This window comes from Rousettus aegyptiacus, unplaced genomic scaffold (assembly GCF_014176215.1).
Source record: "Rousettus aegyptiacus isolate mRouAeg1 unplaced genomic scaffold, mRouAeg1.p scaffold_m13_p_14, whole genome shotgun sequence".
Taxonomy (NCBI): Eukaryota; Metazoa; Chordata; class Mammalia; order Chiroptera; family Pteropodidae; genus Rousettus; species Rousettus aegyptiacus.
The window spans coordinates 34,399,915-34,424,689 of NW_023416289.1; the positions used below are offsets into that span (position 1 = coordinate 34,399,915).

At 42.1% G+C, this 24,775-nt stretch overlaps 2 protein-coding genes across 2 annotated transcripts in view; one reads left to right on the top strand and one right to left on the bottom strand.

Annotated features, from left to right (window-relative positions):
- Positions 1-8,139, top strand: part of LOC107502308 (paternally-expressed gene 3 protein) — a 50,996-nt gene extending 42,857 nt beyond the window's left edge. Inside the window, exons 10-13 of the mRNA XM_036232251.1 lie at positions 238-341; positions 3,109-3,235; positions 4,429-4,521; positions 7,099-8,139. Coding sequence (XP_036088144.1) covers positions 238-341; positions 3,109-3,235; positions 4,429-4,521; positions 7,099-8,069 — 1,295 coding nt within the window. The 3' untranslated portion in view covers positions 8,070-8,139. The remainder of the gene's footprint in view (positions 1-237; positions 342-3,108; positions 3,236-4,428; positions 4,522-7,098) is intronic.
- Positions 8,140-19,243: 11,104 nt separating this feature from the next.
- LOC107502283 (olfactory receptor 5AR1-like) lies at positions 19,244-20,209 on the bottom strand. The gene has a single exon (XM_016129347.2). It carries the CDS (start codon positions 20,207-20,209, stop codon positions 19,244-19,246), a length of 966 nt encoding a protein of 321 aa, XP_015984833.2.
- Positions 20,210-24,775: the final 4,566 nt, after the last annotated feature.

Below are 24,775 nucleotides of genomic sequence, written 5' to 3' on the forward strand. Positions count from 1 at the left end.
GAAGGCAGTGGGGAGCCATCGAGGGTTTTAGAGCTAGTTGATGACCAGAGAGCTTTTTCAGCACTTGCTGTATAGAGCCGAGAAATGATCCTTGTGGTCTTTCTCTTATCATAGGAGGTCCAGGACTGCCACTACCTCCTGTGGCAGGAGAGGGTGGTATGGGTGTGGTAGGCCCCTCTGTCTGGGGCTATTGCCAGACTAGACTCAATTCCATGGTCATTCCTTTTTTCCTTCTAGTTTTTTCTGCTCAGGACTCTGTCCTTGCAGAAGAGAAGATCACCAAAGAACACCAAAAAGAGGACACAGAGAGGTTTGACAGTTTGTCATCTGCTGGATCCCAGGTAAGTCAGTGTTTCTTCTGACTTGGTTCTCCAATACGGGGATCTTACCATCCTGATTGTTGGACTTCCCTATCTAAACCACATCCTCGTTATCTTTAAGTCTTCATATAAATATCATGTAACTGTGCCTCCCCATGGCTACCCTACGTAAAATTTTCTAACTCTTTGTATGTCATTTCTCAGCTTTGTTTTTCTCTGTTGTACTTATCACTATCCCAAATAATATATCTTTAGCATTTTTTCTCTTTTCCTGTTTCTTGAATTAACTTTTTGTTTGTTTAAGTATCTATTTTATCTTTACTATAGCTTTATTCAAAATAGCCCTTACGTGATTTTCATGATTATGTTCCTTTTTATATATGAAACAAATGGAAGCTATTACAGGGACATGATACTATTGTGAGGTGTTTTTTTTTTTTTCTCTAGAAATGCGCTCTTCAATGTTCTTGTTAAATCACATTTAGAAATCTAAAAGACAATTACTGAAATTAATACATTGTGCTTTTTTTAGAACCAGAAAAAATTCATAAGGGGTGGCAATTGGGGGAAAAAAAAAGTCTAAGAAGGCTCCTTGATGGAGAGATAAGGAAAAAAATGTTGAGAAACATTGTTCTAGAAGATCTCCTGAGAGTAACCCTCTGTCCCTGCAGTGTCCATGTCAAGGATCCCAAATGAAGGTACCCACAGGGACTGAGGAATTTATAAATAGGCGGATTACGACAAACTGGGGAGCGCTTGCCCCATCTAAGGGCAACTATGATTCAACTTTAGCTGATGGTGCCATGTGAGAATGTGGGCCCAAGTCTTCTGATTTTTTAAAGAGAAGCCAAAACTCCAGTTAGTAGTATGAAATCTACAAACTTTTTAGTGTTGGTAACTAATATGCATTTTTTGAAAGATTTAAAAAACCAGCGTGAGCCAAATAACCCCTCTGTAGGAGCTAGGCAGCCAGTGCATGACTTCTAGTTTAAATTAGTTGTTCATTGATCTACATAATGTTTCCCTGAAACAGAAAAATGAATATTAATTAAACAGGCATCATAGTCCTATGTAGTCTCCTAATATGCTTTTTAAAAAATTTATTATTAGTTTCAAGTTTACAGTACAATGGTTAGATATTTATATAGTTTATAAAACAATTTCCCTAATTGCTCCTTCTTTCCTCTGCTTCTCCACCTAGCCATTACATTTATGCTAACCGCATTCCCTATGCCATACACCCCATCCCTGTGACCATCTGTCAACTACTAGTTTGTACTTCTTTAACCCTTCACCCCTTTCTCCCTGCCCCTCAATTCCCCTCCCCTCTAGTCGTCACCAGGTTGTCCTCTATATGTGTGTCTGTTTTTCGTAACTAGTTTGTTCTTTCTATTCCTTAGATTCTGCATATAAATGAAATCGTATGGTATTTATCTTTCTTTGGCTTATTTCACTCAGTATAATAACCTCTAGATCCATCCATGTCGTTGAAAATGGTAGGATTTCATTTTTTTAATGACTGTAATATTTCGTTGTATATGTGAAACATAGCTTCTTTATCTAATGGTCTGTTGATGAGCATTTAGGTTGTATTTTGGCTATTGTAAATTGTGCTGCCATGAACATAGGAGTGCATAGATCTTTATGAATTATTGTTTTGGTTTTCTTTGGGTAAATACCCAGAAGTGCAATTGCTGGGTCAAAAGATAGATCCACTTTTAATTTTTTGAGAAACCTCCAGATTGTTTTCCATAGTGGCTGCACCAATTTGCAATCCCACCAACAGTGTATCAGGGTTCCTTTTTCTCCACATCATCAACAACACTTGTTCTTTGATTTATTGACAATAGCCATTCTGACAGATATGAGGTGATATCTCGTTGTGGTTTTAATTTGCATTTCTCTGATGATTAGTGACCTTGAGCATCTTTTCATATGTCTATTGGCCATCTGTATTTCCTCTTTGAAGAATTATCTGTTCAGATCTTCCGCCCATTTTTTAATTAGATTGTTTTTTTTTGTTGTTGAGTTGTATGAGTTCTTTATATATTTTGGATATTAACCTCTTATCAGATGTATCATAAGCGAATACCTTCTCTCAATCAGTCAGTTGTATTTCTTTCTTCTACTGTGAATGAACATTTGTGTCATTTCTAGGTTTTGGATATTACAAACAGCTGTGTTATGAACATTTGTCTAAGTACACACAAGCAAATATCCCTAGAAATAGAATTTATGGGTCGAAAGTGGTTTACCAATTTACATTTCCCTTAGCATCTTATAAGAGGTGCTGCAGGCCCATGTTCTAGATGACATTTGGTATTGTCAGACTTCTTCATTTTTGTAAGTTGAATGAATATAAAATGGTATATTGTCATTTTGATTTGCATTTCTCTGTTTGACCATCTCTTCATATTTGTGAGATTTTTGTGTTTTATGGATGAGTACTGAGGCTTAACCTACCCACACTCACAAAACTTATAAGAAAGAGCCAGGACTTCAACCCAACTCTCTGATTCCTGAGGCCGAGGTATTCCTCCAACCAAATATTATAGTAATTAGCAGCAGGAACTATCTCAGAAATATTCCCCCCTCTCTCAGATTACAAGACAAAGAAAGAGACTTTGCTACATCCCTGTCACATCCAGATTAGAACACTTAGACTAGAAGCTTTCTGTTGATCTAAATGTCGGCACCATGTTCAGTCCTCTCTCATCAGGCTCCTCCTCCCCCACCCCCGGGAGAATTTCTGGATTTTTATCATTTGTGATTGTTTTTGGTGTTTTAGGAGTTAGTGACTTTCCAAGATGTGGTTGTGGACTTCACCCCAGAGGAATTAGCATCCCTTAGTGCTGCTCAGAGGAACCTGTACCGGGAGGTGATGCTGGAGAATTATAGGAACCTGATCTCCTTAGGTAAGCCTTTGCCATGGAACTTGGCTTCTGCCCACGAGTGCAATGGTTCTCAACTCTTTTCTGTCCTTTCATCGGTTATAGTGGTTCACCATGTTGATGAATATCAACACAGATCAGAGATAATATTTTAATATCAAATTGACTGTTACTCATAGCTAACACTTACTGAGTAGTTAATATGGGTCAGGCATTAGTTTAAGAACATTATATGTCTTAACTCCTTTAATCCATATACTGGTCCTGGGGTGGTATATGTCTTATTATTATTGCCATGTTGCAGATGAGGGAACTGAGTCATGGAAAAGTTAAATTATTTGTCTAAAGTTACACAGCTACAAAGTGGCAGAGCCAGAATTTGTGTCCAGAACCTGCTCCCTTAAACTTTGCTGTGGGGCCTGACGGGTCTGCTTTGTTAGGTCTCTGCATAGCAGGAGGATTACAGCAATGATTTTTGAATGAGTGAGGAATTGCTGAAAACTTCAGGTGTTCCAAAGGCTTCTACTGGCCTTGAAGTTTAAGAGTAAAAGATTGCCAGCCTCTTTTCACATCCAGAGACAGGGTTGTTTACCTCTCCCCAAGCTAAATATTTCTGTCGCCAGTGCCAGGATCCTTTTTTCAGTGGCTTTTTTTTTTGTGGGGGTACCTAAGGCCTCCTGAAAAACAATCAAAACCAAACCCCATTCCATTGGCAGTAGGCTGGTACTCTTATCCTTGTGAAGCCAGAAACCTACATGGGAACATAGAAGCACCTTACCTCCAATTCGACACAAGAGTGTATGAGTTGAACCACAACTTTTATTGGTCACAAAGAAGGCACAGTGGAGTGCTTTTTCCAACATAACAGTTTTCACTGTAGAGCAGAGTTTCTCACCCTTAGCACTGTTGACACTTGAGTCACATCCTTCCTTGTTGGGGCACCCTGTGCCCTGCGGGATGTTTAGCAGCATCCCTGGCCTCTGCCTGCTAGATATCATCAGTAGCACTCCTTCCTTCCTTCTGAAGTTGTGACGACCAAAAATGTCTCCACACATTGCTGAAGGTCTTCTGGGAGCAGGCTTGTTAGAAACAGTCTTCATTTTTCTTCCGTGTGAATTTTCATCTTCTGTATTATCTCTGAGCCTTTAGAGCCTGGGCTGGGAGTCGCCATGAGTACAGGACAGAACCCCCAAGTCATGAGTGTCCTTCTTCAACAGGGTACCAGTTCTCTAAGCCCGATGTTATCTCACAGCTGGAAGAGGAGGAGTCACATGCGATAGAGGAAGACAGTGACAAAAAGATGTGTCAAGGTGGGTAGTGTAAGGTAATCCCCTAGAGACTGGACTCATGGAGAGATAATGCTCCCAATCAGGCCAGAGTAGGCCTGGGAGCTGTTAGTTGGATTGCTCCTCACAGCCCATGCTCATCAGGAAGGAGGCTGGTAGGTGCTGTCACTTCAGTCTTCCAGGACCTCACCACCTGTGTGTGCTCAGTGCTTCTTCTCACCTCCTATCTGGAGCCCATCCCTTCCTGCAGATCAAGTCCCACTCCTGCCCAGCTCCAAAGAGATAAGTCTCACTCTCCTCAGTGCTCCAAACCCTCCCTTTGTCCACAACTCTCCTCTCTCAGCTAGAATCGCAGGTCTTCCCTCTTTCATGGAGATAAGCAGGAAACCCTTTCCAGCAGCCTCCCTTTGTCCCTCATGCTAGCTCCTCAGACCTATCTATATCCTCTTCCTCCCCCATCACAACAATCTGGTTTCCATCCCCCTACCTTCCAGCACCTGTGTGCACTGACACACATGTTTGCACTCACACACATGCTTACACTCACACTGTATTCTACAACTTTCCCAAAAGCTCCCTACTGGCATCCTTATGGCTCAAAGATAAAAACCTTCTAGACTTTACCTTTTCCAAACTCTATGGCTACGATATGGTGATGTTTACTATCTTTATAAAACCTCTCCTTTGAATTGGGCCATCATGAGTGTCAGCCAGGACCATGGCTGTTCCTCAGTTGCTGTTAACAGAACACCATACCCAAACTGGCATGAGCCATGCGGGGATTAGTTTCAATACTGGTCAGCCAGGCTTCAGGGATGTTTGGATTTCATGGCTCAGTGATGTTATCAAGACTTAGTTTCATTTTCTCTTTTCACTCTGCCAACAAATCCAACTGTGCTTTCTTGTTTCTGTCTAAAGAGAGTGTGAGAGAGCAGGTGTGTCCAAGAAGCATTCTTAAGAGTGAGGAAGCTTCTTTCCTGGAAATTCTTGACATGCCTCTCATTTCTCAGTGTCCCATTTGGGTCACACCCCATTCCTGAGCCTGTAGCTGTGCCCAGTCCAGTGTTAGGTGACACAGCCCTCCTGGTTTTCCTGTGTGGGTAGGGAAGCAGGTCCCCAAATAAGGTCCAGGAACCGACCTGGATGACTCCACCCGCCTCTCTGTTTCCTTCCTTATCTTCTCTTCTTACTCTAGTTTGTACATTCATTCTTTGATGCATTCCACAGATATTTATTGTGCCTCTGTGGTGGTCTAAGTGCTGTCCTACATTCTGTGGATACAGTAACGGACAAGACAGACCAAATCCCTTCCTTCATGGTGCTTGTGTTCTAATGGGGGTGACAGGTAATAAATAGACAAATGATAAGCAGCATATGAGTGTAAAGCAGACAGAGTGACATGGGCAGCTGCTGAAGATGGGAGGGTCAGGAGAGCACTCACACTTATTGAGGAAAATTTGAATGAGACGAGGTAGCTAGGTAGAAATTGGAGAAATAATGTTTTAGGTTGGGGGAATAGCAAATAACAGAGGCCCTGAGGCTGGAATGAGCTTGAGTGTTCCAGAAATGGGAAGGAAAGATATATGGTCTGAGTGAAATGAAGAGTAGAATAAGAGGTGAGGTTGCAGATATAGATAGGGGCCATCCCATCTAGAGATATGTTAAGGAATGTGGATTTTGTTCCAAGTACGATGTGAAAAAGTTATTTGAAGTTTTTGAACCAGGGAATGAGGTAGTATTGATCACAGAACTGTGCTGTCCAGTGTGGCAGCCACTAGTCTCATGTAAGTACTTAAATTTACACTAATTAAAATTATATAAAATTTAAAATTGTGTTCCTCGGTCATGCCAGCCACAGTTAAAGTGCTCGTTAGCTACATGTGGCTAATGGCTACTGTATTGGACAGCAAAAGTGTAGACCATTTATATCATCACAGGGCCTTCTGTTGGGCAGCGCTGTTCTATAACGATCCCTCTGGCTGTTCTATGGGAAATGGGCTCTAGGAAGACCAGCAGAGAAGCTATTTGGGAGACTGTTGAAGTCCAGCAGGCTGAAGCTGATGGAGGCTGGAGCTATAGTTGTAGAGTGCTCAGGTTTGCAGTATTCTCTGGAAGAGGAACTGGCAGAACATTCTGAAATACTGGCTTTATAGCAGGGTGAGGAAAACAGAAGTCAGTAAGGACTTCTTCAAAGACTTTCCTAAAATCTAACTCATTGTGATGGCCCAGTTACACTCTTTTGATGATTTCCTAACCTGTATTCCCACTCTGTGTTTCGCCCGTACTTTGCTCGCATGTATCAAGTGTTTGCTGGGATACCACTGCCACGTTCGTCAATGTTTCGTCTAAGTTAAAGTCTTATATTTGATTTCCTTGGCTTCAGTTTCTTCCCTATCCAGAGAGCTGCCTATATAAAGTACAGACTTTTGGCCAGCTTCTTATCCCTCTCAAAAGAAAGTCCAAACTTTTAATGAAACATTTAAATCCCTCCCGATCTCTATAAGATCTGTCCTGTAGTTTTTGGCCCCTGTCTTCTGTTTCTACTATAATGATGTGTGTCTGTGAGTAGAAAGAGTAGAGGACCTTCTACATTTCTTTTAGATTGGGAGGAAAGACTCGAGACCAAAGATCTGACTGCAGAGCAGAACCTGCCTATAGCAGAGTCATCCTTGGTGGCAGGAATGGAGGATTTGGAAGTGGTTCACTTCCAGCCTATAGAAGGTGTAGGAGACACTTCTCTTCACGGTCTGCCGGGCTCAGCCCAGGTCACCCAGGAGGAGCTTTTGAGCCAGGTAACAGTGTGTGAGTCCAAAACCCTCACTCAGGAAATTAGCCATGACTGCAAGGAACCTGAGAGAAGTTCACATCTTGCTAAACAATCCAAGGGGCTCTTAGAAAAAGACTCCCAGGAATGTGTTGCTCCTGGAAATGGTGGCAGCCCTCCACCGGAGGTCCACAATGAGCCTTTTCTCCAAGAGAGCAGACTAGGCAGATGTGAATTTTATGGAAGACCCTTCAGTATCCAGATGGCCCAGGAGAGATATGAGCAGATCCATACTGGGAAGAAACCCTCCGAAGGTGAACAGTATGGAGAAGCCATCTACCTCATGCCGTGCCTCAGCAGGCCTCAGCGGACACCTTCTGGTGAGTTCTCCGGAAAGGCTTTCATCCAGCGCGCCCACATCTGTGGCCGTGTGAGAAGCCACAGTCAGGGCGACTGCTATGAATGCTTCCAGTGTGGCAGAGCTTTTCTCCATGATGTGCATTTTTTTCACCATGTCAAAGCCCACAAGGCAGCAGAAGTTATTTCCCCTGGGCTGTCCTGCAACAAGACGTATTTAATTCGCTACCAGCGGAAACACGACTATGTAGGAGAGAGAGCCTATCAGTGCTGCGACTGCAGCAGAGCCTTCAGCAGGAGTTCACACCTCATTCAGCACTACCGGATTCATGCTCAGGAAAGGCCTTACCAGTGTCGGCTGTGTGGGAAGTGCTTCAGTCGACCCTCATACCTCACTCAGCATTATCAACTCCATTCTCAAGAGAAGCCCAGTGAGCGCAGCTGGTGTTGAAAAACCTTCAGTCAGAGAACATTTTTTTCATCTTTGGCTTCATCCTGAAAAGAGCCCTCTGAGTGCTCTGAATGTGAGAAAGCTCCCCACCAGCCCTCAGAACTTGTTAATAACTTGAAAACTTATCATGTTGGCATAAAATAGGGAATGGTTGCAAGAGTGTTAAACAATCTTTATGTGTCAGCAGTCACACAGTTCAAAAACCTTAAAAAGAAGCTAACAGATTTCACCCTTCTTTGGTGATATTCATAGAATAGAAAACCTTGATTTTGACATCCTGACAGAAACAGGCATTCTATTGCCTGAGTTTTTATAGAAGTGTTTATATACAGTATCTTCGTGGGGATGTATCAGCACAGGACATGTTCAAAAGATTTTTGAGGTGTACCTGTATGGATTCATCCACAAAGCTGATGGAATGGGTGTATTGTACCTCATAATTTACAGAACGGTGCCATATATATTATTTGATCTTTTAAGGAATATTGATTGCAGTGTACTTAGTAAGGCTAATTCTTCCATTTTTACAGATAAAGCAAACTTGAAACTGTCAAGTTGTCAGTTGATTTGACCTAGGGTATAAGTGATAGAGCAGGAATGTGAACCCAGGTTTTGGTAGGTTTTTTTTTTGTTTTTGTTCTTGTTTTTCTTTCTTTTTTTTTTTTTAGATTCCATGAGATACTTACTTTATAGCTTGATGCTCAACCCAGGTTTTTTTCATTCCTGCCATATCCTTTCTGAAGAAAAGACACAGTACTATTCTGAGTGCAGCCATCTTCCTCTCTAATAAACTAATGTTAGCATCTTTTCACATTATACAAGATAAGGGCACTTATGGTATTAGGTTCAGAAAACTAGTAGGGTGAAGTTCTGATAGCCATTTCTCTCATGACTAAGGATTAGATGATGACTCTTTGAGACATTAACTCAGGGAACTATATATTTTTGTTAAACACTATCTTATAATTGTTCTCATAGATCATAAAGCTGATACTGGTCACGTTTTCTTGGTAGTTGTCTGTAGTTGAGGGGTTAGGGCTTCTTTTCATTTTCCCTCCTGTTTAAAAATCCTGTTTGAAAACAGTAGTTTTGCTTTCTTGGGCTTCAGCCTCATCAGGATGGCCAGCTTCACCTAAAATCCTAATTCTGTGCTAGGCATACTTCATTCTTTAAAGGTATGAGCCCTCGATTGCACTAAAAATCTCTTTCATACTATATTGCTGTAATATAGAAAACTTTCTATCACTGACTTGAATGGTGGTCAGATACAAAGACACGTGGTAACCAGTTGGACCCAGAGTCCCAGAATTCAGTTCCTAGTTTGGAAAGATCGGTTGTTGCCATGCTATTCACTGCCTGTTTTTCCACATCCAGCCATTTTTGAGGTTGATCTATAATGCATGGCTCCAAAGTCATGAAATTAACAACAATAACTTGTCAGAACTTATACTGGCCAAATGAGTGTTAGCTACCATTTCCTCCTCTGCATTTCCAGCATTCTTGATCAAACAGTCCTCATTGGCCAGCTCTGTTTGCTCACTATGGTTCACTCTCCAACCCACTATAATGGGTTTGTGATCTTGCCACCACTGTCAAAAAGGGGACATCTTCCTATGCCTTATTGCTGGTGATGTTAATTAACCTCAATGCCTTAGCTAAAAGTGGTGTTTGCTGGGTTTTTATGTCGTAGAGTTACTATATATTTCTCTTTATAATTAATATCTTATAGGAGAAACTTAGACCATGTAGGTATCCAGTTTCTCCTCAAACTTTCACCCACTAAATTCTAACATCTAGCAAGTGGATCTTACCTACAGCCATTATGACTCTGTGGTATTATAGTGATGGTTTTTCATTTCCCTCATTCCTCCTACATTTAGTAATTAGAATTCTCAAGTGAGGAAGAGTCATGCTTCCTATTTATTCATTTATTTATTTATTCAGTAATTTATTGATATTGGTATTTATTTTATTCTGTTGGCTGTAAGTCAGCATTATCATTATTTATTTTGTTCAAATTGTCCCAGCTCTGGGCATTGGGAGCCCTTCCAAGTTGGCTCCCAGCCTTTTCTAAACACATATAACTTTCTACACTCTCCTTAATTTCTCTCCCTCTACCTCCAGAAAAACCCTGTCATGCCTTTATGATGGTTTCTGCCTCTCATGAAATCTGCTTCTTTCCATAGGATCCCAGATTTACTCAGGCCCTTATCAATCTCAGTCATTTCATTTGTCCTTTACCATTCTTCCTAGTTCTGCATTCTACCCAGAAATATTTTCTTTCAATTGTCTTATCTCTATTTTCTCAAACTTCAACACATCTACTTAAAAAGGGAAATTGTAAATTACCTTAAGCAAAGGGCTTGAGTCAAATTTCCCGGATCACCTCCAAGATGGTGTTTGCAGTTGGCTCCTTTGAATCAGATCCGAACATGATCCACAGATTGCATTTGAATCTCTGATCTCTTGAGCTGTCCTAAAGCAATCTCCTCTCCATTTTCTAATGCCTTTTGTGACCCTGGGATAACATAGAGACATACTTCCTTCCTGTTGCCATGCAATTCCTAGTATCTATCTAACTGTTCTGGTACTCTTCTAATATTCAAGTTTAATTTTTTTTTTTAATTTAGAAGCACTCATTTTAAAACATGTTATTTTAAATTGTGGTTAACATAAGATTTATCATCTCAAACATTTTTAAGTGTACAGTTCAACATTGTTAAGTGGAGTCACATTGTGCAGCAGATTCCCAGGACTTTTTCGTCTCATTAAACTAAAACTATGCCCATTAAACAATAACTCCCTGTTTCCCCATCCCCCTAGCCCTGTCAACCATCATTCTAGCACTCGTTCTTTTTTCCTTTAAAGCTTTGTGTGATTATACAAGTAATACTGGAAGAAACTGGGCCAGTTGTCCTGTAGAATGTCCACCATTCTAAATCTGTTTGCTTCCCGTGGTGTCCTCAAGCTTGTTCCTCTCTCCTCTGTATTTTCTGTAAATGGAAATTGGTTATAAACTCTGGAAACTTAATTAGATTCATCTTCAACTCCTTTGGCAAGAATACCTTATAGGTGATTTTGTGTGCCCTGTGTCGTATCCTGTCATGAGGCACACCTTGCTGGCTTTTCCCAGAGGCCCAGTCACTGCACCAGTCCTAGGTAAGGAGGTTTCAAAATTTCTACCACTACTGGATTCTTTATAGACAAGCAGCTGTATTCCTTTCTTCATTACCTCTTGTAGACTTTACATTCCTCCCTTCATCACTCCAGCCTGGGCTTCCTTCAGACACTTGAATGAAGAGGTGATGGAGACTACTTAAGAGGTCTGGATGAGGACCCTGGGCCAGGGAGGGCATCAGGCTTCTTGAGGAGCCTTAACTGGAGAAAGTCAGGGACCATCAGACATGAAAAACTTTATCCTGGTGCTGCTTTATGCCACAAATGGCAGTGGCAACAACATGGATAGTTAGCTCTGCCTGTCACCCCTGGACTGTTCGGAACAGGGAAGATACCTAAGCTGCTGCCTCCATATTTCATACACTGGAGCTTACTGCAGGGGTAGCCCCTGGCTTGCCACTCTGATTTTCAGCCTGCTGCTTTTCTTGCTGCTTTCCTGGTTTTCCCACCCAATTCCTAACATCTGACAGTTTGGACACCGCTCTTATATTTGGATTAATTTTTTTAAATTTAGATACACTCATGTTTTAAACTTTCTTTGTGATTATGCAAGTAATACAAATTCCTTGAAGATTAGAAAATAACATTTGTTTTTTAATATTTGTATTTCTCCCAGATATACTTGCTGCTAAAGGAGTAAAAAATTATCCATTTTTCCTATGCATAAATCTATACGGATTTTTAAATAAGATAAAGACACATTTTTATTAAGTGGTATTATGCCCTTAACACTGTTTTGAAGGTTGTAGTTTTTATTCTAATATAAAATGAATATCTTCTCATATCCATAATTATACCCCTCAACTTCATCTTTCAGGACTACCTAGTACTTGGTTACATAGGCATGTTCTAATTTATTTCACTAGCCTTCTTAGGTTTGAAACTAGGGCCGCTGGTAGTTTATCTCTTATGCATAAGTTGCTGCTATAGTCATACTTCCTGTTCTCTCATGGGTCTTAGCATGTCCCTTATCAGTTTGCTCTAATGTCTTTGCAGATGGTCGTGTTTCCTAAGGGGAAATTCCAGGCAGTGGTATTTCTAGGCCAAACAGTATGTGTGTCTGGAAGGCTCTGGAAACACTCTTGTCCTCACCTCAGCAAGGTCTAAAAGTTGTGCTGATCTTTTTCTCTAGCGAACAATCAAATCACTCCTCTTTTCACACCCCCTTTCTCCTTGAATAATTTGCACTGTGAATTTATTTTAGAAAATAACAGGACTATAGTTTTATTAGGTTTATTTTCCTCACTAAACAAACAATAATATTAACCATATTAAAATTTTAGGAAGCAAAAAAGGACAATAAACTTCCTAATAGTCCCAGACACTGGAGTCCGGGCCCAGGGATGTAGTCATGGCCACAGGCAGAAAGGCCTAGGAGGAGAGGGTAGGGTGTGGGCCGTCAGACCTGAGGCCTGATCTCAGCCCCTCCTTAGAAGCTGATTAAACTTAGGCTTCTTAGGAAATAGGGTTACAGTGTCCCCTGAACTGTTGAAAGACCTGGAGCTCTTCTGTGTAAAAGAGCCTAACAGTGCCTGGTACATAGTAAGCACTCAGTAACCAGTGGCTACTATTTTGGAATATTTTGTTTTCATATACTATTCATTTACTTTTTAAAGTTTTCTTAATGACAATACAGAATTATAAACCAAAGTTACATATCAAAATACAACCATGTTTTATCATACTTTAGTATTCTCTGTAAAAATAAATTTATGTGTAAAGGTTTTTCATATGCATGTCACAAATTTGAAGTTCTTTTTTTCTCACTTATTTTCTAATGACAAATTTTTAATGACACATTATATAAAGCTTTGATTAACTGAGCATACAGCATTGTATTTATAGTTTTCTTAGGATAGATTTTTTTAAAATTGTTATTACTAGGTGAGATGTTATATATTTGTCTATGGCTCTCTAAAGATCTTGCTGAATTTGTTTCTTCAGGGGCTGTGATGGATGTGAATAAGTGGAAAACTTTGCCCTCCTGAGTCAGGGACAGGGGTTGCTAATCAGTTACACTTTCTCCAGTTCACTGCACCTGAAGCATCTTTCTAACACAGCCCTCCAGGCTGACTAGGCAAGCTGAGCGAAGTTTCCATATGCATAGAAATGTCTTTGCCATGCCTGGTATAAATAAGCCTTTGAACCACTTTACCAGCATTGGACATTTATCACTTAATCCAACAGAAAAGTTTGCCTATTTGATAAACTAAAAAAGTGATTCTTTGCTTACTAATGAATTGTTCCCCCCACATGCTTTTAAACTTATTTGGGTTATAATCTATGCCCTTTGCCTATTTAGTTATTGTCTTCGCACTTGTACTTATTGATTTACATGAACTCACTTTTCTTTTTTAAAAGTATGCATTTCTAAAGGATTGTTTATTTTTTCATTTTAAAGTAGTACTTGACTCATTGAAGACAATTTCTGTTTTACCAAAAAGTAGATCTTTCCCCCTCCTTTGGCACCTCCCACCCCCCAATATACCCCGAGCAGGTTAAAATTTCAGTTTGTTTTCTTTTAGTTTAAAAATAATTAAGAGAGTAGCTGGAAAAGGTCTAGCTTTCATGGTACCTTTGTGCCTTTTCACCTTTTTACCCATGTGACTCTATTACCTATTTAAAGATATTTAGTTTTCATATAGCTGTGATCATTTCATGTGCAGTATCTTATTTTTCCATTGAGTCTTACAGTTTACACACTGCTCTATCACCCCCTTGACTGTCATTATCACCTCCTTAATAATAGCTGCACGGTATACCCAGAACTTTGTATGTATGGCTCTCTCTGGTTGAGTGTTTAATTTAGTTCTGATTTTTCCCAATTATAAATGATATTGTAATGAACATTTTGGTGCTTTAATATTTCTCCAAACTTAGGATCTTTTCTTTAAGATAAATTTAGCCAAAGGGGAATTTCTGGATCAGGAGGAGTGTAATTGTTTTAAGGTTCTCAATATGTACATCTAAGCCCCTTTGAAATCGTTACACCAGTTTGCACTGTTGCTGGGAACATGTGGCGGTGTGTGTTCCACGTATCTTCTCTGGCATTGTGTGTTTGGAGCATTTTTCACCTTTGTTAATTGAATAGGGGAAAGGTATCTAATTAATTGCATGTATTTGATTGTTAAAGAAGTTGAACATTTTCTTCTAAGCTTTAAGCAATTATATTTCTTCTTCCTAGCATTTGAGCAATCTCTTTGTATAATAAAGATATTCTTTATCTTCATTTTGTCCATAAATATTTTTGTTTTTTGTTTGGCATTTTCTTTGATAAGGTTTCAATTTTTATATAGCTTAGTCCTCTGTTTTCTATTCCAAGCCTATAAAATCTAACTTTCTGTAAACATTAGAGTCTTTTATTCTGCAGTTTTTCATTATTTTATGTTTTTAATATGCTTTAAACATTCTTGATTTTACTTTGGGGTATTGTGTGAAGAGGATCAAAGTTACACCCCCATTGTTAGTTGCCCCAGCAACAGTTAGTAAATGATTCAGTCATATCATTTTACAGCGTATGATCTATGTCTGTTCCATCTACTTTTTTTCATTGGCTTTTTGTTCTGTTTTATCCTAGATCTATATTTGAATTTCAAAGCCTTATATATAATGAGTTTTTCCATCATCATGCCTTAAAAAAAGTATATACATATATATGTGTATGTAATTTTCTCTTATTGCTTCAGAATATTTGTTTATTCCAGAAAATTTATCAATTAACAACAGACTTTTAATGATTACTGAGGTGAATTTATAAATGAATTAGGGAGAATTAACATTGTTACCCTTAATTTTTGCTTCCGGGAATACAATATTGTCCTTTCATGCAATCAAGCTTTTTTAATTCAGTCAGTAAAGTTTTGTAGTTTTCTTCTAAGGTCACAAGTTTTCCTTAGTTATTCTTACCTATTATTGCAGTTGTGGATTTTCTTGTGTCGGTTTTTGTTGTATTTCTCACAAAAAGACAGCATCCCAGGAATGGGGTCACTTCATTGCCCCACTGCGTGCATTCAAGCCAGCCCAATCCCAGGCTTCCAGAAGCAATTGGGGACCGCAGTTGCTCTTGAAATGTTGATGAAAACTGGGACTCTTTCTCCATAAAAATCCAGAGAAGCCTAGCAGCGTGGGTGGGTATGTGCATGGACAGACACACGCACACACACGTGTATGAATACCAGCTCAAGGCATCGGCCATGCCCTGACTTGGGCCTCAGCCTGGAATCTTTCCTGTCATTGACAGTTCCAGATGAGAAGCTCTGGGTCCAAGACTCGTGCCCAGGCCATCTGATAAGCAGGTCTCCTCCAGGTGGGACCTTGCAGGAAGAAGTACTGGACCCATTGCCATGGTTCCTGGCCCACTTCAGCCTTTTAAGTAAAAAGACAGGTTTGGAATAAAGAAGAAAGAATGTAAACTCCTGCCTCTAAGGGAGCCAGGTGGGGAGGACAGAGATGTGGTGAAGAGCACTGGAGTAATCTTAACCAAAGGAACTCCTGTTACCAGGTCCTTTGATTATGGGAAGCCTCCTAAAATTTTAACGTGGACAATTCATTTTTACAAAGCCAACTCAGGACTGTAAAGCACCTGTGGTCTGCATCTAGTCCCAGGGAGCCATTCTGAGGCATCTGAACCCTTCTGAGTAGGGCACTTAATAAAGTTTTTGAGTCTTGCCCCAGCTGGGGGAGGGGGGACAGGGTGAGCGGGTGGGAGAAAGAGTAACTTGCTCAAGAGTGCACAGCTAGAACCAATGGTGTCAGACCGAATATAAGCCCAGTGTGTGGTTACTCAGCCCATGCAGTGCCTCGTGCTGTCCCAGGACCCCTAACCCCAGGAAACTGTCAGTGACCCCTTACTTGGAAAAAAGGGCCTTTTCAGATGTGAATAAGTCAAGGGTCTTGAGATAAGAGACCATCCTGGTTATCTGGTTGGGCCCTAATGTCCTCACAGTAGCCTTACAAGAAGGGACAGAGGGAGAATTGACACACAAATGTGTGCACACACACAGGAGAATGAGATTTGAAAACTGGAATAGTTTGGCCACAAACCAGGGCATGCCAGCAGCTACCAGAGGTGAAGAAGTAGGGAAAGATCCCTGGACCTCCAGAAGGAGTACAACCTTGCTGACACCTTGATTTCAGCCCAGGGATACTGATTTTAGAATCCTGTCCTCCAGAATTGTGAAAAAGGAAATTTCTGTTATTTTAAGACACTCAGTTTGTGATATTTTGTTAAAGCAGCAACGGGAAATGGATACACCTGGTTATGTGTTAGAAATGCATATTCTGAGGCTCCAGCCCAGACCTACCCAGTCAAATTCCAAGCATGGGGCCTAGCACTCTGACAAGGAAGTGAAGCTTGTATAGGAAGCAGCACTTATTCCCCGATTTGGAGAATGATATATATTGGAGGAAAGTGAGTGCAAAGGCCCTGAGGTTGGTAGAAGATTGGTGTGTTTGAAGAAATACAGTAATGCCAGCACGATTGGGAATAAAAGATGCAGTGCAGAGTGCAGGAGGCTGCAGAGCTGGATGGGGTTCTAACCATGGAGAACTCCAGGCAGTGAATGGGCACTAGAGGTCTGCAACAGGGTTATGATGTGACCTGATTTGTATTTAATATAATGACGTGGCTCTGGGTGGAGGGGAGGTTGGGAAGGATAACAGTGAAGGTAGGGTGACCAGGGAAAAGACTGTTGCAATGGTCCAGGGCAGAGATGATGGTGGCCGTGGGGATGGTGAGAGTGGATGGATTTGAAATACACATTGAGGGTGGAACTGATGAGCCACAAGGATACCCTGGATGTAGAGGGGAATGGGGAGAGGTGAGGGAGACAGAGAAGTCAACATGCCTGCTAGGTTTTGGCCCCGAGCAATTGCCACTCAGTGGGGTGAAAACTGGGGATGGCACAGGTATAGAGGAGAAATGAGCTGTATGTACATGTTTTAAGTTTGAAATGCTTGCTATACATTCACATGAGAGTCAACAAAAATATATTCATTCACTAACCAATTATTTATTGAGCTGCTATTATGTGCGGACAGTGTTTTTGTTCCTGGGTCAACAGTGTGCTCATCCCAGCTCACAGAGCTAATTATTGAATATTCAAGAATGATGCAAAACAGTTGTTAAGCTATCGATCCATTGCTTGACATCAGCTGTGGTGACATTACACCATGGAAATTGGCAAACGCTACCGTTTTTTTCCAGAGAGTTTGTTTACCAGCACAGCATTAGATAATGGGAAACAGGCAGATGTAACCTTTACCTTTATTCAGCTTTCATTCTTGTGTGAGGGACAGGCTTAAACAACTAATTATACAATTAATTAAAATTGCAGTACATATTTTGGAGAAATGAGAGTGCTGAGAGAAACAGAGGGAAAAGTGGCTTAGGTTGGCCAGCAGAGTGATCAAGAAGTGATAGTTGAGCTGTGATCTGAAGGCTGAGCAGCACATTTTTACATGGGAAATCAGGATTTTATTGATGAGGGGTCATATTTTGATTGACAGTGTCTCTTTCTTTCTTAGTGAAACATGAATAATGTATCTTCCAATCAATGATGCTTCAGATTTAATAGCATTTATTAATCTGATTAGAGAAAGGGTGTCTGAACTGGGTTGGTGGAACCCAAAGAGCCCACACAGGCATTATAGAAATGGCTGTGGAGTGGGGGTAATAAACCATGAGGTGCTCAGTGATCTCAGCCTCCCCGACTTCAATACCAGAGCAGCTCTGGCTTTTGTTTTTTGTTGTTCTTCATATTTGTTTGTTCAGAAAAAAAAAAATCACATAGTGTGCGCCAAACACTACACTACACCCAGGAGATACAGCATTGAAGGAAATAGCTATATTTGAAGGTGGGGAGGAATTCAGGGAGAGCAAACAAACTGAATAATTTAGGTAATTTCAGAAGGATGATAAATGCAATGGAGATAATAGAAAAGGATGAGGAGATCAGAGTGACCTGGAAGGGAACTGCTTCAGATGAGAGAACCCAGGTGGGTCCCTCTGAGGAGGTGACATTGTTGCTGAGACCTAAAGGGTGATAGGGAGCCAGGCACTCAGAGATCTGGGGGATATAAAAAGTGCCAGGATGTTTTCTGTCTCAGAGAGTAGATCTCAGGTAATTATAAAAGTGATATCCCATCACTTTTGCCATATTCTGTTGGTTAAAATAAATCACAGGTTCTTTTCACACTCAAGGGGAAGGGGTTATAGTGGACAAGGAGACCTTAGAGGATGGTAGAGCAGTGAGATAGGGGCAACCTGGTCTCAGGATGACTTTGTGGCGTTGAGACACTCAGGATCCCTTCAAGTACAGATGTTTAGGTGAAAGAAATAAACATTCTGTATTATTTAAGCCACTGTCACTTGGTCTCTGTTAAAGCAGCTGAACCCCAAACCCAACTAGTACAGTGCTATCAGGTAAAAACCGCAGAAAGAAAATGACCCTTGACATACCCTTAGGAAGGAGCCACATGAAGACTATAAACCATATCTCTGCAAGTCCAATATGGCCTATTTTCTTCTGAAATAGTTACTTATTCTTCTGAAGTCATTGGCTTGCATTTTGGACAGATATTAGATGAAAAGCATATACCACTACAGGAGGATGATGTTGAGTAGGCCAGGGTGCTCCTATCTGTGGGAGACCCATGGAAACTGAGGTGAACTGAGAAGATGAAGTGACTCCCATGAGTTAAAGTACTTGCTCCCTCTCTTTCTACCTCCCCTGTGTACATATAGCCCGAATGAAATGCACATCAAACATGTTACTATTTTACCTGGACACTCAGTAGGGCCTCCTGCATAATTCATTGTCATCCAAATTTGTTGCCAATGTTTTGGACTACAAGTGTGCTCCTGTGGCCTCTGGGGGCATGAGCACCTCCACCATGATCACAAGAAAAATGGAGTGAGGGTGGATTTCTGGTTCCCCTCCTCCCATGTCCTCTACTACCTTAATCTCTCTTCCTGTAGTTGGATGGATAATGAAGTGCTAGTGAGCCATCTCCCCCCACATGGAAAAGGAGACCTTAGAAGATGGCATGTGAAGATAGAGCTTCTTCAGGGCTCCCTTCATGTCTTTGTTCCTCAGGCTATAGATGAGTGGATTCAGGGTGGGAGTGAGGATAGAGTAGGAGACAGCAGCCAGGCGCCCTCTCAGTGGGGAGTAGCGCCTGGCGGGCTGCATGTAGGCGGAGCTGCCGGTGCCATAAAACAGGAGCACAGTGGCCAAGTGAGAAGAGCAGGTAGAGAGGGCCTTCCAGCGGCCGGCCACAGAGCGGATCCGAACCACCGTGGCCAAGATGCGAACATAGGACAGGACAGTGAGGACAAAGCAGCTCATGATGACGCAGCCACTAACCACAAATCCAACAGCCTCATGGGCATCCATGCTGGCACAGGCCAGGTGCAAGAGTGCGGGGATGTCACAGAAGAAGTGTTCAATCACATTGGAGCCACAGAAAGGCAGGGAAAAGGTGTTGGCTGTGTGGAAGGCAGAGAAAAGGAGCCCACTGACCCAGGCTATCACCAACAGGGAGGTGCAGATCCAGGGGCTCATGGCTGCCCTGTACATCAGGGGCCTGTAGATGGCCAGACAACGATCATAAGCCATGGAGGTGATGAGAAAACACTCTGTAGATCCAAGGCAAATAAAGGCAAAGAGCTGGGATGCACATGCAGGGAGGGAAATCTCCCCGGAGCCCGCCATGCTGGCCACCAGGGCCCGGGGCAGGGTGGTGGATATAGAGCAGATGTCCACCACGGAAAGGTGTTTGAGGAGAAAGTACATGGGCGTGTGCAAGCGGGTGTCAAGGGTCACGGCGGCCACAATGGAGACATTCCCCAGAATGGCAGCAAGGTAAATGAGAAGGAAGGCAGCAGTGCTGAGCAGTTGTATCTCAGGGTCAGTTGAGAAGCCCTGGAGGAGGAAGACAGATGCCATGGAGAGATTGGCCATGCTCTGTCTTTGGAAAAGCTCCTAAGTGTGCTCAAGGAGCCATGCACGAGGAGAGGGGTGTGACAGCTGCAAAGACCTAGGGGGAACCGGTAAAGAAGCTGGCGGGCGAAGTCTGGAAGGAGGTTCAAATGCTGCTTCATTAAACTCAAATATCACGTGTCTTCACTCAAGGTCTCAAAGACGAACACCTACGGAGGCCAGGCAGGTACATACAGTTAGTGAACTTGGCTGTGTGTACGATGGAAGGGAACAGTGGGTGCTGTAGAGAAGTGGACATTCAGTCCAAATGAAGCAGCTGTTCTAAGCTCTTGCCAACTGCCGTTGGTGGACCAAGCATTGCCAGATTCTCTGATATTTTTCAAGAGAAGCCAGAATTCCAGGTTGTTTTTTTTTAAAGTGTGAAACCTCCTGACTTTTATGTTTTAGCAGTTAATTTAAATTTAAAACACTGTGTCACAAACGGGGCCACTAGTTTAAGACTTTTTATCTTACCATATATACTGCTGCATAACTCCATAGCATCTTAATTATAGCACACACCCCAAAGTTCCAACAATCATTTCCTCCACTAGGCACTGAGCTCCCCACCCCCACTCCAGGGCAGAGACCATTTCTTACTCACCTTTTCATTTCCCAGCATCTATCTTGAAAAGTAGGTAGTACACAGAAAGGACATAGTGTCTGAAAATGTTTTTCCAGCCAAACAGCCAGGATTCAGTTTCTGTGTGACCTTGCACAAATACCTTAATCTCCCTGAGCCTCAATTTCTCCTCTATAGAATAGGAGAATGCAATGTTGGGAGGGTCACATGAGGTAGTGAAAGGAACATACACTCATTAAAGGTTGACCATTACTATGATCAGGTTCTTTATAATGTGTGTTCCTTATCTTACGTTACATTATAGTCCCTGGGCTGCTGAGATTGTGTCATAATGTAAGCACAAAAACATATTTTTAAACTTCTTAATGGAAAACATTACTGCCTTTTTTTTCTCACACTCCCCACCATTTTCACTTCCATTTCTGCACTAGGCACTGGCCTGGTGCTTCCAGTTGAGTGTTGGTAGGCAAAATAATGTTCCCCCAAAGAGACCTATGTCCCAATCTCTGAAACCTGTGAATATGTGACCTCATATGGTAAAAGGAACTTTGCAAATGTAATTAAGGATTTTGATATGGGGAGGTTATTTGTATTATGTGTTGAACTATGTTCTTCCCCTACTAAAAAAGAGATATGTTTCTCAGGATGTGACCTCACTAGAGATGTGAACAGTTAAGAGGAGGACATGCTGGAGCAGGGCGACCCCTAATGCAATATAACTGATGTCCTTATGAGAAGACAGTGATATGAAGACACTGACACATGGGAGAGGCCATGTGACTATGAAGGTAGAGATTGAGGTGATGATCTGCCAGCTAAGGAACACCACATATTGGTGATACACCTCCAGAAGCAAGGGACAGGCAAGGAAGGCTTCCCCTGCAGGTGTCAGAGGACGGCCTGGTCGACACCTTGACCTTGGACTTCTGGCCTCCAGAGCTATGAGAGAATACATGTCTGTGGTTTTAAGCTGCTCAGTTTGTAGTACTTGGTCTGGCAGCCCCAGGACACTAAATACTGAGTGAGACCAGTGTAATCACAGGGCTCTTAAAATATGGGAAAGAAAGGCAAGAGAGTCGGGGAAGATGTGATGACAAAGGCAGAGATGATCAGAGTGATGTGGGGCCAGAAGCCAAGGAATATGGGGGCCTCTGAAGGCTGGAAAAGTCAAGGACACGGATTCTCCCTTGGGCCTTCCAGAAAAGGATGCAGCCCTGCCAACGCCTTCATTTCAGCTCCATGAAGTCCCTTTCTGTCTTGTGATTTCTAAAACTGTAGGATAACATGTGTGTGTTTGAAGGCTACGTTTATGATTTATTGCAGCAGGCCTAGGAAATGACACAGCTTCCCTCCATCCTCAGCCTTCTCCCTCTCTCTCATTACCAGAATCTCCTAGCCCATTGGGATGTGGAGGCTTCCTACCTCGAACGAAAAGGAAAAAAAGCAATGTGGCCCATAGCTAATGATATTTCTCCCCTTCTCCTCTCTTACAAGATCCTCAGGGAAGAAACACTGTAGCCAGGTTTCCTCTAGCACCATGCAGGTACCTGTGTGAGATGGGTTTAAGAGGTTAATGGGTGAACACTGCTTACTGTCTAGCTGCGATTTATTTCAGTGTGAGTCTGGAGAGAGAACATCAGACCCATAACTTTTCAGATATGATACTCAGGGAAGAGATAAAATGTGCATTGTAAATTCCAAAAAAGAGTAAGTTCCAACAACTTTCATCAAGATGTTGCCATGATGAGAAACATGGCAACATCTTACCATTATTGAGCAGTCTGGTGTCCCCATGGAATACAGCTTGCAGATTTTGTGCTACACCCCCATGTCAAGCTCTTTACACCTGGGCCAACTCATCTTACCTTCTCTAGACACATTTTTTCATTTCGCTTATATGTTTCTCAAAATTTACTTAAAAAAATGAATATGGCATTTATGCACACATCACTCAAAAAGGAAGTGAGGTGACACACTGACATGTGTAGTGCGGTGCCTGATTTGCACCATATGAATAATAACTATTGGCCCTTAAAGTTATTATTCTTATTCCTGTAAGTCAGTTATTTTTCTTACTCCTGTTCCACCTTTCTCATCTGCAAACCGAGGGGTTTGCAAAGGCATTTTTAAACTACTTCATGGAGGCCACAGGGGCCTCTAAGGCACAGGGAGCTTGTCGGTGGGGACCCAAACCCTTTCCTTCAGCTAGAGCCAGTCTCATGTTTATCCATTAAATTGTCACTGGATTATTGGCTCAGCATTCATTGGATGACAGGATCTTTCTGTGAAAAAATAAGTTTGAAAGTCACCAGCACCAGTACTTACAACCAAGGGGCCAGTGTCATGGTTGGCAGCATAGGCTCAGAAGGAAGCCATCTAGGTTCAAACCCCAGCCTCAACAACTGCTGGCTGTGTGACCTTAGGCAAGTCTTTCAACCTCTCTGTGCTTTGGTTCCTTTATCTGTAACACACAGGAATAACAATGACCCTCCTCCACCAAGGGATTGTCATGGGGATTAAAGGAAGCTCTTAAAACAATGCCTGGTACATGAAACAGCAGTTTGTCTTTATTATTTCCCCAAATGGATGAGTGTATGTTTCTCAGAACCGTGTGGCATGACCTTTACTTGGATGTAAGTTAGATGACCACAAACGTCATTATCTAAGCAGTGGAGAGGAGCGAAGAGCCCTGGTCCTGAGCCTTTATCTGTGGGAGAAATGAGCCTGGCCGGTCAGTGATACAGAAGCACCAGGATAGGATGAGAGTTTCGGAGCTGCCTCTTTGCCAAGCCTGAGTGTCTTGCATAGAATTCCCACCCTGCAGTCTTATGGCCTCAGCTTACGGAGAGCTCACTTATAGCAGTACTTCTCAATCGGTGATGGTTGTATCCCCCAAGGGGAAACATGACAATGTCTGGAAACATTTTCAGTTGTCATGGCTGGGGAAGATGCTCCTGGCATCTAGTGGCAGAGCCCAGTGATGCTGCTAAACATCTTACAGTGCATTGGAAAACCCCTCCCCCATAGCAAAGAAATAGTCTGGCCCTAAAATGTCAACAGCACCGAGCTCCCAGTGCCGGCCTAGTCTTGAGAAACTTTGTCCCACATCAACAGGGTGATAACTGGCATTAAACATCACTTCCTCAGCCAGACACTGATCCGAGCACTTTTCATACATGTAACCCTCTCAACAATCCTCCAAGGCAGGTACTATGTGACTGTTCCTATTTCAAATAAAAAAAGCCAAGGCAAAGAGAGGTTAAGCAGTTTGCCCCAGGTCTCATAACTTTAAGTGGCCATGCTGGGGTTGCAAGCTGGCTGATGACCCCTATAACCACAGGTTTTAATCTTTGCTTTGCTGCCTCCAGTCATCCCAGGTGTGAGATAGGAGCCACTTGGAAGTTTGGAGCAGCCTGACCTACCTGGCTGAGTGTCCTGGCCAGGCCCCCAGCAGCAGGTGAGGCCAGACCTCTTCAAGGTGCTGAGCTGGGCTGGTGGGAGGCCAGTTACTCCAAGGGGCTGAGGTGACAAAGATCCAGTCTAGTATTCCTTGCTTGAGGATGAATCCCCACTTATAAGCAGCAGACAAGGAAAGCATTAGGGACCAGTCAGCATCATTGACTTCGGGTGGGGTTGGCTCTGAGCCATCCCATCCCCTCTTGCCCTGTTCTCTCATCTTTTTGGGAATTCATCTAAGGTCACCTCTGGGGACTTTCTGTCCCATGGTGGCTCCAGGCTCTGAGAACAAACTCTGACAAGCAGAGCATCAGCCATGCTTCCTGGTCACAACCTTTCTAGAGGTTCAATAATGATTCATGCTACTAAATATTATTAATACTATTTTGTATCAAGAAACATTCTTCCATAACTACATTTCTGCTTAATATGTCTAGGAGATAGCTCTGTAAAATAAGTAGGGCCCACACGGAAATGTCATTCTTTTTGATGGCAGAGGAGTATGCCAT